Consider the following 12893-nt stretch of genomic DNA (forward strand, 5'->3'; position numbering starts at 1 on the left):
CAGGGCAACTAAGATGATGAAGGGAGTGGAGCATCTCCCTTATGAGGAAAGGCTGAGGGAGCTGGGTCTCTATAGTTTGGAGAAGAGGAGACTGCGGGGTGACCTTATTAGTGTATATAAATATATAAAGGAGGAGTGTCATGAGGATGGAGCCAGGCTCTTCTCAGTGGGAAACGATAGGACAAGGGGTAATGGGTATAAACTGGAACACAAGAGGTTCCACTTAAATTTGAGAAGAAACTTCTTCTCAGTGAGGGTGACGGAACACTGGAACAGGCTGCCCAGGGAGGTTGTGGAGTCTCCTCCTCTGGAGACATTCAAAACCCGCCTGGACACATTCCTGTGTAACCTCATCTAGGTATTCCTGCTCCGGCAGGGGGATTGGACTAGATGATCTTTTGAGGTCCCTTCCAATCTCTAGCGTAGAATCATAGAACAGTTAGGGTTGGAAAGGACCTTGAGATCATCCAGTTCCAACCCCCCTGCCATGGGTAGGGACACCCCACACTAAACCATGTCACCCAAGGCCTCATCCAACCTGGCCTTGAACACCGCCAAGGATGGAGCATTCACAACCTCCCTGGGCAACCCATTCCAGTGCCTCACCACCCTCACAGTAAAGAATTTCTTCCTTAGATCCAATCTAAACTTCCCCTGTTTCAGTTTGAACCCGTTACCCCTTGCCTGTCACTACAGTCCCTGATGAAGAGTCCATCCCCAGCATCCTTGTAGGCCCCCTTCAGATACTGGAAGCTGCTATGAGGTCTCCACGCAGCCTTCTCTTCTCCAGGCTGAACAGCCCCAGCTTTCTCAGCCTGTCTCCATACAGGAGGTGCTCCAGTCCCCTGATCATCCTTGTGGCCTCCTCTGGACTTGTTCCAACAGTTCCATGTCCTTTTTATGTTGAGGACATCAGAACTGCACACAATGCTCCAAGTGAGGTCTCACGAGAGCAGAGGGGCAGGATCACCTCCTTGGACCTGCTGGTCACGCTCCTCTTGATGCAGCCAGGATACGGTTGCTTTCTGGGCTGCGAGCACACACTGCAGCCGGCTCATGTTCAGTTTCTCATCGACCAACACCCCCAAGTCCTTCTCTGCAGGGCTGCTCTGAATCTCTTCTCTGCCCAACCTGTAGCTGTGCCTGGGATTGCTCCGACCCAGGTGTAGGACCTTGCACTTGGCATGGTTAAACTTCATAAGGTTGGCATCAGCCCACCTCACAAGCGTGTCGAGGTCCCTCTGGATGGCATCCCTTCCCTCCGGCGTATCAACCGAACCACACAGCTTGGTGTCATCGGCAAACTTGCTGAGGGCGCACTCAATCCCACTGTCCATGTCACCGACAAAGATGTTGAACAAGACCGGTCCCAGCACCGATCCCTGAGGGACACCACTCGTTACCGGTCTCCAGCTGGACATCGAGCCATTGACCACAACTCTTTGTGTGCAGCCATCCAGCCAGTTCTTTATCCACCGAGTGGTCCACCCATCAAACTGATGTCTCTCCAATTTAGAGACAAGGATGTCGTGTGGGACACTGTCGAACGCTTTGCACAAGTCCAGGTAGATGACATCAACTGCTCTGCCCCTGTCCATCAGTTTCGTAGCCCCATCTTAGAAGGCATACTGTGATACTGTGACCATTTTTAGCATGTCACCTTCAGACCATCTTTAGTGTTTCACCTTTTGACCACATAGAATGCCTTCTGTTCTTCCTTGCATGAGCTGGGCTGCAGCAGGGTGTTGCAGAGCCCTGAGGAGACCATGATCGTGAGAAGATCGGTGAGGTCAGAAATGGGATTTGCTTTTCTACTTTCCCCACAAGTGGGCAGCTTTGCTGAGAGAAATGGCATCTAGTTTGGGTTGCTGTTTCTTTCCTTGCTCTATCATATTATTATTTGACATAATTATGTTTCACATGAAGTTTCTTCATGGTTCGCTTCTACCAACAGATGCTCTTTCTGAAGCTGATTAGACCACAGAGTCTGCCTGAGTCCCACAGCCTCACTGCAGAGTAAAGGTGTTCATCCTTCATCCCGAGCGATAACGACTTTGCCTTTGAGTTTGCTGCAGTTAAAAAGCTGCTGTTGGGGACATGGAACAGGCTGTGCCGAGGGACTCCTCGGACGCTGTCCTTGAGTTGATGTGGGCAGAGCTGTGGATCTCTGGCTGAAGCCGTTTCACACAGACCTGCTGCCAGCCCTTGGGAGAAGGTGGAATTGTTACCCATTCCCATGGCACATGTCATGCACCTTCACAGGAAACTTGCTTCAGACACACATCGCCCTCTTGAACCGCTGCTATCAGGAGGACTTCAGCTGGCCTTTGCACGTAGGGTTACAGCTTGTGGGGCTTTGCAGTAGCGCTAACCCTTCCCAATGGAAATCTTTGCAACAACAAAGAGTTGCACCCTTGGGGTTTTCAGTATTTGATGTCTTTGTCAGAACCTTCTTTGCATCACTGGCGCCATACATCAGATGTCTTGTTCGTGTTGAGGATGCCTCTGAGGAGGCAGAGTGAAGTCTGCAGGCAGAGAAAGGATTTGTTTTGATCTGGAATTTCCAAACCTGGCTCTGAGCTGGGTTGCGTCCCCTCCACCTGCTGCTGTCTGCCACAGCTGGTTGTCCTCAGAGTGTTTGCTGTACAGAGAAGTCTTGTGCCTTGATGCTGTTACAAGTTCAGTGAGAGACACCAGGCAGGGTAAGGAGCGAACCCAGCTGAGAGGTGGTTTACTGCATGTGCCTGCTGTTGGGAATGACTTGAGGGAAGTCATTGTCTGTCTGGACATGGGTACATGTTACCTGTGCCCTTCCCATGGGCAGGTGGTACCGTCAGCTCGAGGGGCAGCTTGAGCCTGTCCATTTTGGGTATAAAACCATAGGTCAGAAATGAGTGACACATCACCACCTACTCTGTACAAGCTGTTTCCTTGAATGTTTTCAGGAGAGAGCAATGCTGTGCTCTTGGGATTTACCTACCTTCCCCAAAGCGTTTGGGTACATAATGTTGTGGTTGCCACAAAAACAAATTAACTTTTGTGAAAAGGCTGTAATTGCCAGAGGACAAATTAAGCAGAACTACTAATAGGGAAGCAAAACAGAGCTTTCGGTGTGGTATTCGTAGGGCTACTGCTCAGTAGAAGAGCTCAGGCGATTTTTCATGGTGTTACTTAACAGCACGCGCGGTGGTTTTGAGTAGCTGATTAAACATCTGAGCTTTCCCTTTCCCCCCACTTTTGCAGCTCTCCATGAATTCCCCAATGACATCTTCACAAACGAGGACAGGAGACATGGAGCTGTGGTCCTGCACGTCCTTTGTGTAAGTTCTGTGACTTTGCATTTCTTCTCATGTCGGTGTGGCCAGGGCTCCCTGTGCTCACTGCAGGCTGATGCCACTCCTGCCCACGGGGGATTGTGCTCTTAGTCGTGGTTGAGAGCGAGTTTCAGTAGCTACACTGACTATAACATACCTCAGTTTTACATAAACCCCTTTTAAAAGCCCTGGTGCAGCCCGTGAGCACAACGCATGCTATCAAGTGAGTAAATTCCTATGTGTTACTTCAACCAGACCAGCTTTGCTGAGGCTGGCAGCCAGCTGAGGTCCCCTGCCTTCCACAACCCCAAGCACAAGGGTGCTGCAGGGTTGGAAGGTTGAGGGAGGACATTCATGTAATTGCCTTCAAAAATGAGTCTTATCCCCATAAATTTCCCCCAGAAATCCATGTGGCACCCCTTATGACATAGCTGTAGAAGAAAGAAATTATCATAGAATCACAGAATTGGGTTGGAAGGGACATTAAAGCTCATCCAGCTCCAACCCCCTGCCACAGAAAGGGACACCTTCCACTTGAGCAGGTTGCTCCAAGCCCCATCCAGCCTGGCCTTGAACACTGCCAGGGATGGGGAATGAGAGAATGTTTTCTGTTTAGAAAGATTATTCACTGGATTGATTTAAAAACATAATAATAATTTGGGTCTCCAGAATTCCCCGGAGTGGTGAGATTGCTAAAGTGAGTTTTTTTCCTGAATATATGAAAGATCATAACTTCTCATTTATTAAACACAGTTAATATGTGTCCTGGATCCTCTTGGGAATTCTGGAGGACATCAGGCAGGCAAAGGATTTGCCTCAAAGTTCAGAAATGTGCCAAGAAGACTTTAATAGCTGCTATTTTAAAGACCTTACTAATATCAGAAATCTGTGCAATTTTGGGCTTGGAGTTTTGTGATTTCTGCCCCAAACAAGTCAGTGTAAGTGATGTGCTTGGGCAAGGCCAAAATTAAAGACACTCAAGATGAATGTACTTAAATAACCCTTGGTCTGTCAGTCCATAGGCACTTGGCCAGTGTTAGTGGACCTTGTGTTCAGCAGCTGCAGTACTCTTGCAGCAGGAAGCACTGTCCCTCCAAATCCATTCATCGACCTTTGTTAGGTGAAGACAGTTCTTTATTAACATTGTCTTCATTGAAGAACTGCCAAGTTGGTGCTTGGGAGGGGGAAGAGGCTTTCTTATGCAGGCATGAAAATGCCTACTTCTATTGAACTTTTAAAAGCATTTAATAATTTTCAGTCAGCTTAAATGAGCAGTTACCATTAGCAGCGTGCAATGATTCATGATTTAAGTATAAATGAGATGGTATTGCATGTTGCTTTGCTAGTGCTCTGTGTTATGATTTCATTTTGGCTAAATGGCTACGACAATTTGTTGAGTAACATCGCAGTTGACTGTGTCTGGCGAGCTGGAGACTACCGAGTTTCCATGGGAACATTGAGTGTGGAGATGTTTTGGAAAGGGAGCACTGGGCCCAAGCTGGATCTTTCGGCACTCAAAAGAATACTCTCCAAAATTCATCTAGACCCTTGCTCTCTCAAGGGAGCGTCGTGCAGCAGTGAGTCACCCAGAGCCTCTCTGCAGCTGAAGAGACCTTCAGAGGTCTGAGCAGACGATCACACCTGCCTTGATGTGCATCTCATCCAGTGCCTGTTTGCATCCCAAGTGCTGATCACTTCTGTTCCAGCCAGTCAGTGCTCTCTGCCTCCAGCAGCTTTTGTGTTTCAGCAGGAAAAGGTCGCTGTTGGTCATCAGTTAACTTGAGAAGCTCTATGAACTGCTCTTCATCCATACAGAAAGTGTGTGACCATCATGTACTCTTGACAAATACTGGTAGCCTGTTGGCACCTGTGTAACTGTACTGCAGCTAATATGCAGAAGTGTTAGGAGAGTTAAGGATGGAATTAACTGTGCACAGTTAAATACATCTCTCTGCTTGAAAAGCAGCTAGCAGGCTCATGTGCAGCCACTCCAGGCAAAAGAGGGTGATTATAGCGGCACGTTGCTACCTTGTAATCACACATTTCTTGCATTTTAACGAAAAATCATTTTTTAAAAATGTCTTGACTTAGAGGAATAAGTTTAGAATGAGACCATTAGAAATGAGCTGCTAAAATCCCTCCTGAGCTCTGTGTGATCCACACCTCTGAATGTGTTTTTTCAGGGTATTTAAAAGAGACAAGACCTGGGCTGTAATTTTTTATTAGTAGTAACTAATATTCTCATGCAGTTGCCTACATAAAATAGGATTTGGGTTATTTTCCAGTCTACTTTAAAGTAGATTGGGCTTCATAATTGCTCTCCAGATAGTTTATACAGGCTTTTTTTTCAGTTCTGAATAAGCTGAACATACTTTTGAAATATCTCAAAATGGGGTTTGGAGAACTGAAGCTTCAAGATGAAATGTCTACTTAAGAACAAAAAGAAAAATGTGGTTTTAGTGAGAACTAGATGTAAGCATCTGCTGTCCCAACAGAAACCTACCTCTGGTCTCTTCCTCTCTAGCAAGCAGCAAGATGGACTCCTCAGTCCGTCAGTGCTCTATCATTCTCCATGGCAGTTTTATTGATCAAGAATCTTTACTGACCATGCTCCAGTCCCCGAGGTGCAGGACCCGTCTGGATTCACCCTTTCCAACACTGTGGCACTTGGGGACAACCCCTTGGCTGTTGGAAGCTGTCACAAGGTGCACAGGTCCAAGGCTGCCGGCATCAGCTGAGAAGTTTTGCAGTCTCTCTGTCCTGAGCTGTCAGCTCTGTGAATCCCAAGGGAAGCTCTCCCAAGCATCACTTATCTGTGGCCTTGGTACAGCCCGTTGGGTGGAGTGGGGGCCTGAAGCAGCGATGACAAATCCTTTGCCTTTGCTGTAGCGAGCTGTAACCCATTGTCTAAGAAAATCGTGATACTTGGAGAAAACAGAGAACAGTCAGCATTTAGCAACCTGCCTCTCTAGTCTGGCTTGAAAGGGGTTGTCATGGTATTGGGGTGGTGAACCTCTAGTTGTGTTTTTTACCTTCCAGCAATGCAGTTGCCAAACCTGTGATTGAATCAGAGCACACAAATGCACTTTGGGGGGAGGATACAGGCACAGTGTTGCATTATCTGCAGCAACATTTCTTCTTGGGTTTGAAGAAGCTGGATTGTAAAAGGGGCTTTGTAGTGGCAGGGAGAAGAATGGAGTAATGATTAGCAGGTCATCATCATGCTTCTCTTGTTTATTGATCTCCTCTTCAACTGTGTTTATTCCTTTCAGTAAAAACTGGTTCTTTCTCCTCTCCCCCTTTGCCCATACTCCTGTGTTTATTTCTGATAGGGGGCAAATGCTATAAACTGGGGCCTTGGGAGTATGCAGTAGATGGCCTCTCAGGGGATTCCCAAGGCATCTTCTTATTGTTTAATAAAGTGAAAACACAAGGACCCCAGCAGATCCCATGGTGGAGCAGTGCAGAATTACTTAACATAATGTGATGCTTCATGAAAGTAAGAGTAAATCCCTAAATGCTTCAAAATCTAGGAAAAACTGGGCAGAAGCAGTTTAGTAATAGTTTTAGGTTTGAACTGAAAGTAGTTCAGTTTCAAGGGAAAGCTGACCACTGAAACTTATGACAGGTTCGAAGCCACAGTGTTTCATTTCCCCCAGATACATCTTTGGAGCTAATCAACTGATTGCTTCACTGCTATTAATCATCTCTGTTCCTCTCTGAGATGAGGGCACGTTGCTGTGAGCAGTAACACCCCCACCAGGTTGTTGGTTTGGGATTCTCAGGTTGGAGGCAGCCGAGGTCTGGGGTTTGAGAGTCTGGTGCTGTTCACTGCTGAGGGCTCCAGAGTACAGCCTGTGATCCGGCAGCTCCCCAGCCCCCGAGAGCTTCACTTTGCAGTCTGGACGTTGTTCAGAACACGGTTGTCCCGGTGTTCTTGTACCATTTCACAAGTCCCAGCAGATGCGTTCCTGGCACCTGTGCAGACCCCCAGCCCTGTCGTGCCCACGGACACTGGAAGATGGGCTCCGTCAGCTCCACGAGGCACGGGAGGGCAATTGCTTTGATGAGTGATCTGTGAGGTTTTTGCTGACGGCAGAGGAAGGAGGGTTTGGGAATTGCTGTGTGTTTCCCTGGGAAAGCCCGGTGGATGGGCAGTCTTTCCTCCCTGCCCTGTCACTGCCCTGTTATCCCAGTCCTTGACAGTACAGTGTTGGTTCCTATTTTCCCAGCGTTCTCCAGGCAAATCCACAGTGGTGGTGTCCAGGACACAGTTGAGGTCGAGCTCCTCCCCGGGCAGAGCTAGGCAGCACATAGGGAGCAGGGTGAAGGAGCAGGTTCTGTATGTTGTGATCCCTCTCTCAGCGGTCCCTCATGCGCCTCATTTGCCATCATCCTGTGTAACCATGGGAACAGGATGCTCCAGAGGAGCACCTGCTTCCCTTGTGCGAGCCCTTCAGGAAATGCAGGTTGCTCTGGATGCATCCCGCCTTTGTTACTGCACCAAGTCACAGACCAGCCACATCTCATTTCTGCTGCACAGAGCTGTCTCATTAGGGTGATGGTTTTCCAGTGTTTGCTTTAGTGATGCTGCGCCGTACAGACAGCTTGCTACTGAGTTCATAGCCTGCTGCTCCCAGTGTACTTGGACTTGTGGGTTCCTTGTTTGGTTGTTCGGGGTTTTTTATTTCTTTTCAATAATGGAGCTGTAGGTGTTTTTGTAATGCAGTTGGAAAGCCCCATGGTCGGTTACAGTGGTGTTGGTGATGCCCCTTGGCTTGTGTGCCTCTTGTGGCGGGAGCAGCCAGGAATGGTCACCTCTTCCTTTCCCGGCTCCCTTGGGAAGAAGGCAGGGCTGCAGGAATTGCTGGCTCCTACAGGCTTTCTTGTGAAAAGCTTCTTGCTTTCGCTCAGTAGAGCAAGTTTTAATCTGAGTATGAAGATTGGAACAGGAAACTCAAAGAACCACTGGGCAAACATGAAAAATCACCATTTATGTTCTGTGCAACAGACCATGTATTTCGAGTGAGATAGTTAATCCTTTCACACAGAGATTACAGTTACTTCTCTGATGCTTGTTAGAGCCATAATTTTAAAATCAGTCCTAATGTAATGCTTAATCCGGGATTTGCAATCCTTTTGTTCATGGCCATTACAGTTCCATAATTTTTTAATGTCCTTCTGGGGAAGAAGAGTGTATTTTCAGTGGTTTGCCCATGTAAAGAAATCTATACCTTCACTTCGAGCCAAACACAACTAAATGATGCTGGGGCTGCGACTTATGGTTTGTGTTTGGTCCACAGCGTTGTCCCCTTTTGTGGTTACACACATCCACAGCTCTGCCCATAGCACACCTGTGTTCTCCAGCTGCTGCCTGCATCCCCAGTGGGTGTTTCCATGTGTGCTGCTGAAATGTGCTAAACCTGCTGTTCCCGTGGTCCTGCGAGGACAGACCGGCGTGTGCCAAAGGAGAAGCAGCAGGACTCTGTTGGATTCTCACATTAACTTAGGTGGAAGCAGATACCACCTAATCAGAATGTTGGGGCCATGCTGTGCCCATTCTGGACATCTGACGTACACAAGAGACCTGCTTGCCCTGGTCATAGAATCATAGAACAGCTTGGATTGGAAGGGACGCTGGCTGTCTTCCTTCTTTCCACATAAACCAGCCTGCGCTGGGCTTCATTTTTGCAAGTCTGACTTGACATAAAACTGCATTTCCTGGTTGTGTTCCTGCTGGCCCAGACTCTAAACCTGATCTGGTTTTGTTTGTTTTAAATGAAAGAAGCCCCACCAAAAAACCCCAAACAATATTCAAGGAAGTAACAGTTACTGTCCTCACGTGTTCACTTACCAGGGTAGTTGCCAGTGTTCTAGCTTGTGAACCAAGCTGTTTTCTAGCCAGATACTCCTTAGATTTTGACACTTTATATGGTAGTGCACTCAAGCCAGTTAAATAAAACTGGGGGAGACTCATGGGCAAAACCAGATTTGTGACGACAATGAGGTCATTGAAGATAGATGTCCAGCACATAAGTCAGCACATAAGCACATAAGTCCAGCCTGCTCTGTTCTACCAGCCTGGTGTTAACACTTGCTGAAGTGGCCCAACATGATCTTGCTGCCTGCAGCAGGCTTTGGCTCAGCACCTTCAGCAGCTGCAGCAGCGTGTCCTTCCCCACTGCCTCCAGGAGGGTTAGAGAAAGTGTGACAGCAGCTTCTTCACATTCGCTTTTCCACTCCTTACTCATTTCAGCCCCCTTTGGCCTTTTCTCTTGGACATGATCTTGGGAGGACAAAAGAAAGTTCCCTTGTCACCTTTTTGAGCTGTGATTGTGCCCTCTAAAAATCAGATCAGAGAAGCAGCTTTTGTCCCTGCCTGTGGGTACTGGGATGTGGATGTGCATTGCCATTCTTGTTTTTCCTGGAGACAGTGCAGACCCACCCCTCACATATTTGAATGATCTTTTAAAGGCTCTCAGAAGGATTTTCCTAAGCTAAAATTATGGACGGGATGTCCACCCAGATGAGGGATGTTTCTGGTAAGGACTGCGTGTGGTGCAGAAACTGCCTGATCTGAGAAAACAGGGAGAACACAGAGGAGGCAAAGTCCGTGCATGTGCCACGAGTGGAAGCAGATGCTGAAGTGACCTGGTTTGGCTTCTGAGCATGTGATTTTTTTTGGGTGGTTGTCTCCTCGCCACCCTCATTGGGCCTTGCCCCGTTTCAGGAAGGCTCGTCTGCCACAGCAGCAGCAGATTGCAGGAAGCCCAAGCAGCCATATGATGCCTTGTGCTCTGTGACTGTAGATTATGTCTAATGTAGAAGATGCACTCGATTTATTGGGATGATGATGTACAGATTAGTGTTCTTGAAAGGCATTACTGTGTATTTGGGGAGGGAAAATGATGGCATAACCCACTGCAGATTAATATGATTAGCAGATCAAAAAATCCAGGCTGAAGTTGGGCACCCACTATCCACTGTATTCAGTGGGATTTGGCCACATAACTCTCTGGGGTTGTTTCTGATCCTTCCTCCTGTGATGCACAGCTTCTGTGAGCCATTTGCTTCCTTTGTCTCGGTTCATACAGTTACTGTTGGTACCACGTCAGCAGGTAGTGCTGCCTTTACAAGATCAAGGTCTTTCCTGCACCCGGCAGAGCTGTAGGCCTGGAATTGTGGTGTAAATTATATTTATTCATGTTTATGAGTAGTGATAGAGGAGCACAAAAACTGTCCTAAGTGGCAAGCTAGCACCAAGTCTTCAAGATGGTGTCAGAATCATCTATTGTGATAAATTCCCATCTCTAATCCTGAAAAATATGCTTGAATTCTTTTTGAGCTTGAAAAGCTTTCACAGCTGAGATTGTCACAGAAATCACTGCCTTCTGCAGCAAAGTTGTAAGTAAATTCTGGCATGTTAGAATCTGCGAGTTTGGGAGACTTGGGGGGTGTAAACTTGTTGCTGAAAGTTACAGCAAGAACAGGACCCCAGAGGTCATTTTTATTGCTGCTTTCCTCCCAGGAAAAAAAAAATACTGTGATCTCCTCCCATCAGCTGGGCTTCAGCAGTAAACCGCAGAGACAAGTGAAGCAGGAGACTCTGCTGGTGATGGGATAATACCTGTGCTTCGATAGGATCATGACACTGATTTTCTACAAATATTGGCCACTTCACTCTAGTTACTAACTTGAGCTGCACTACTTGTAAAAACAGTTCTGTAGTCGTACATGGCACATGTTACATTGATCTTTAAAGTAGTTTTGTCTCACTTTGAGAGTGGAAAGATGAATAATGTAATGCCTGTGAGTGACACTGTGAAAAAGAAAGGGGTTGATGCATGCTTTCCTGCTGTATGGGACCAGATACCAGAATGACTTCTTCCTTGGGCTGTTTGCCTTCAGGCACAAGTACAGGTAACTCTACCGGTGAGAAGCTCTATATTTATAACAAACAAACAACTAAACAGACACAACCAAAGCACTGCAAACCTAGCAAAATATTATGGAGATGCATGTTTCCACTGTGAGGCAATTTAAATGATCCATGCACCATGAGCAGCCTTCCACAGCCACTCTTTTTGGACAAGGCTGGCTTGTGCTCAGCTGCCGCAGCCCAGTACTACAGGTTGATGTCCTGAGCCTCACCTCTGTTTGCATGCTCCAGACTTAGGGATCTCTCCTCTGCATGCACACATGCTTTCACAAGTATGTAGCAATGAATAAACCATTGCTGATCCTGCTGGGATTTGGATCCAGGGTAGTAACACAGACTCTCTGTGGCTGGTTTTCGGCAGCACATTCAGATAGGCTGTTTTCTAGTTCCTATGGGGATGCCAGCTCTAGTAGTTACACTGCATACCTGACACTGAGGAGTGATGCAAGGGATGATATGTCTACACCAGTAACTAGAGGAGTCAGGGACATGCCAACCTGATGAAGTTTAACCATGCCAAGTGCAAGGTCCTACACCTGGGTTGGAGCAATTCCAGGCACAGTTACAGGTTGGGCAGAGAAGAGATTCAGAGCAGCCCTGCAGAGAAGGACTTGGGGGTGTTGGTTGATGAGAAACTGAACATGAGCTGGCTTCAGTGTGCGCTCGCAGCCCAGAAAGCAACCGTATCCTGGGCTGCATCAAGAGGAGCGTGACCAGCAGGTCGAAGGAGGTGATCCTGCCCCTCTGCTCTCGTGAGACCTCACTTGGAGCATTGTGTGCAGTTCTGGTGTCCTCAACATAAACAGGACATGGAACTGTTGGAACAAGTCCAGAGGAGGCCACGAGGATGATCAGGGGCTGGAGCACCTCCCGTATGGAGACAGGCTGAGAAAGTTGGGGCTGTTCAGCCTGGAGAAGAGAAGGCTGCGTGGAGACCTCATAGCAGCTTCCAGTATCTGAAGGGGGCCTACAAGGATGCTGGGGATGGACTCTTCATCAGAGACTGTAGTGACAGGACAAGGGGTAACGGGTTCAAACTGAAACAGGGGAAGTTTAGATTGGATCTAAGGAAGAAATTCTTTACTGTGAGGGTGGTGAGGCACTGGAATGGGTTGCCCAGGGAGGTTGTGAATGCTCCATCCTTGGCAGTGTTCAAGGCCAGGTTGGATGAGGCCTTGGGCATGGTTTAGTGTGAGGTGTCCCTGCCCATGGCAGGGGTGTTGGAACTGGATGATCTTAAGGTCATTTCCAGCCGTAACTGATCTATGATTCTGTGATTTTATGGGCACCAGCCTGGCTGTGATGTGTGCTCTGTCAGGGAGCTGACTTGCTTTTCCCCTGTGCCAGTGAGCATTTTCCTGTCTGGTTTCAGGGCATGCATCAAGGCAGGGGATAGAGATTCTCTCCCCTGGACAGTGTGGACCAGTCCCTAGGAAAGACAAGAGTTCAGCTGCATGGATGTAGGCCATGCTGTGCTGTTTGCCTGTTGGGACAGACATCAGGCCTTAGCATCTTCTGTTTGAAAATGCAGAAGTGCCTTTCTGTTTAATAATACAGAAATACAGATTAAATGTTTCTTGCATGGAATTGGAGAGTTGATTCGCCAAGTGGCCTTTCAAGTCTTGTGTCCTCCCTTGGCT

General features: G+C 47.7%; 1 protein-coding gene across 1 annotated transcript in view; it reads left to right on the forward strand.

The window, feature by feature from the left end:
- The window catches only part of SLC24A3 (solute carrier family 24 member 3), a gene marked incomplete at its 5' end in the record, with an annotated part of 169344 nt that overhangs the window by 97470 nt on the left and 58981 nt on the right, over window positions 1–12893 (forward strand). The window contains one exon of the mRNA XM_080614864.1: window positions 3244–3320. Coding sequence (XP_080470990.1) covers window positions 3244–3320 — 77 coding nt within the window. The remainder of the gene's footprint in view (window positions 1–3243; window positions 3321–12893) is intronic.

Source organism: Psittacula echo (genome assembly GCF_963264785.1).
Source record: "Psittacula echo genome assembly, chromosome: 4".
NCBI classification, from domain to species: domain Eukaryota; kingdom Metazoa; phylum Chordata; class Aves; order Psittaciformes; family Psittacidae; genus Psittacula; species Psittacula echo.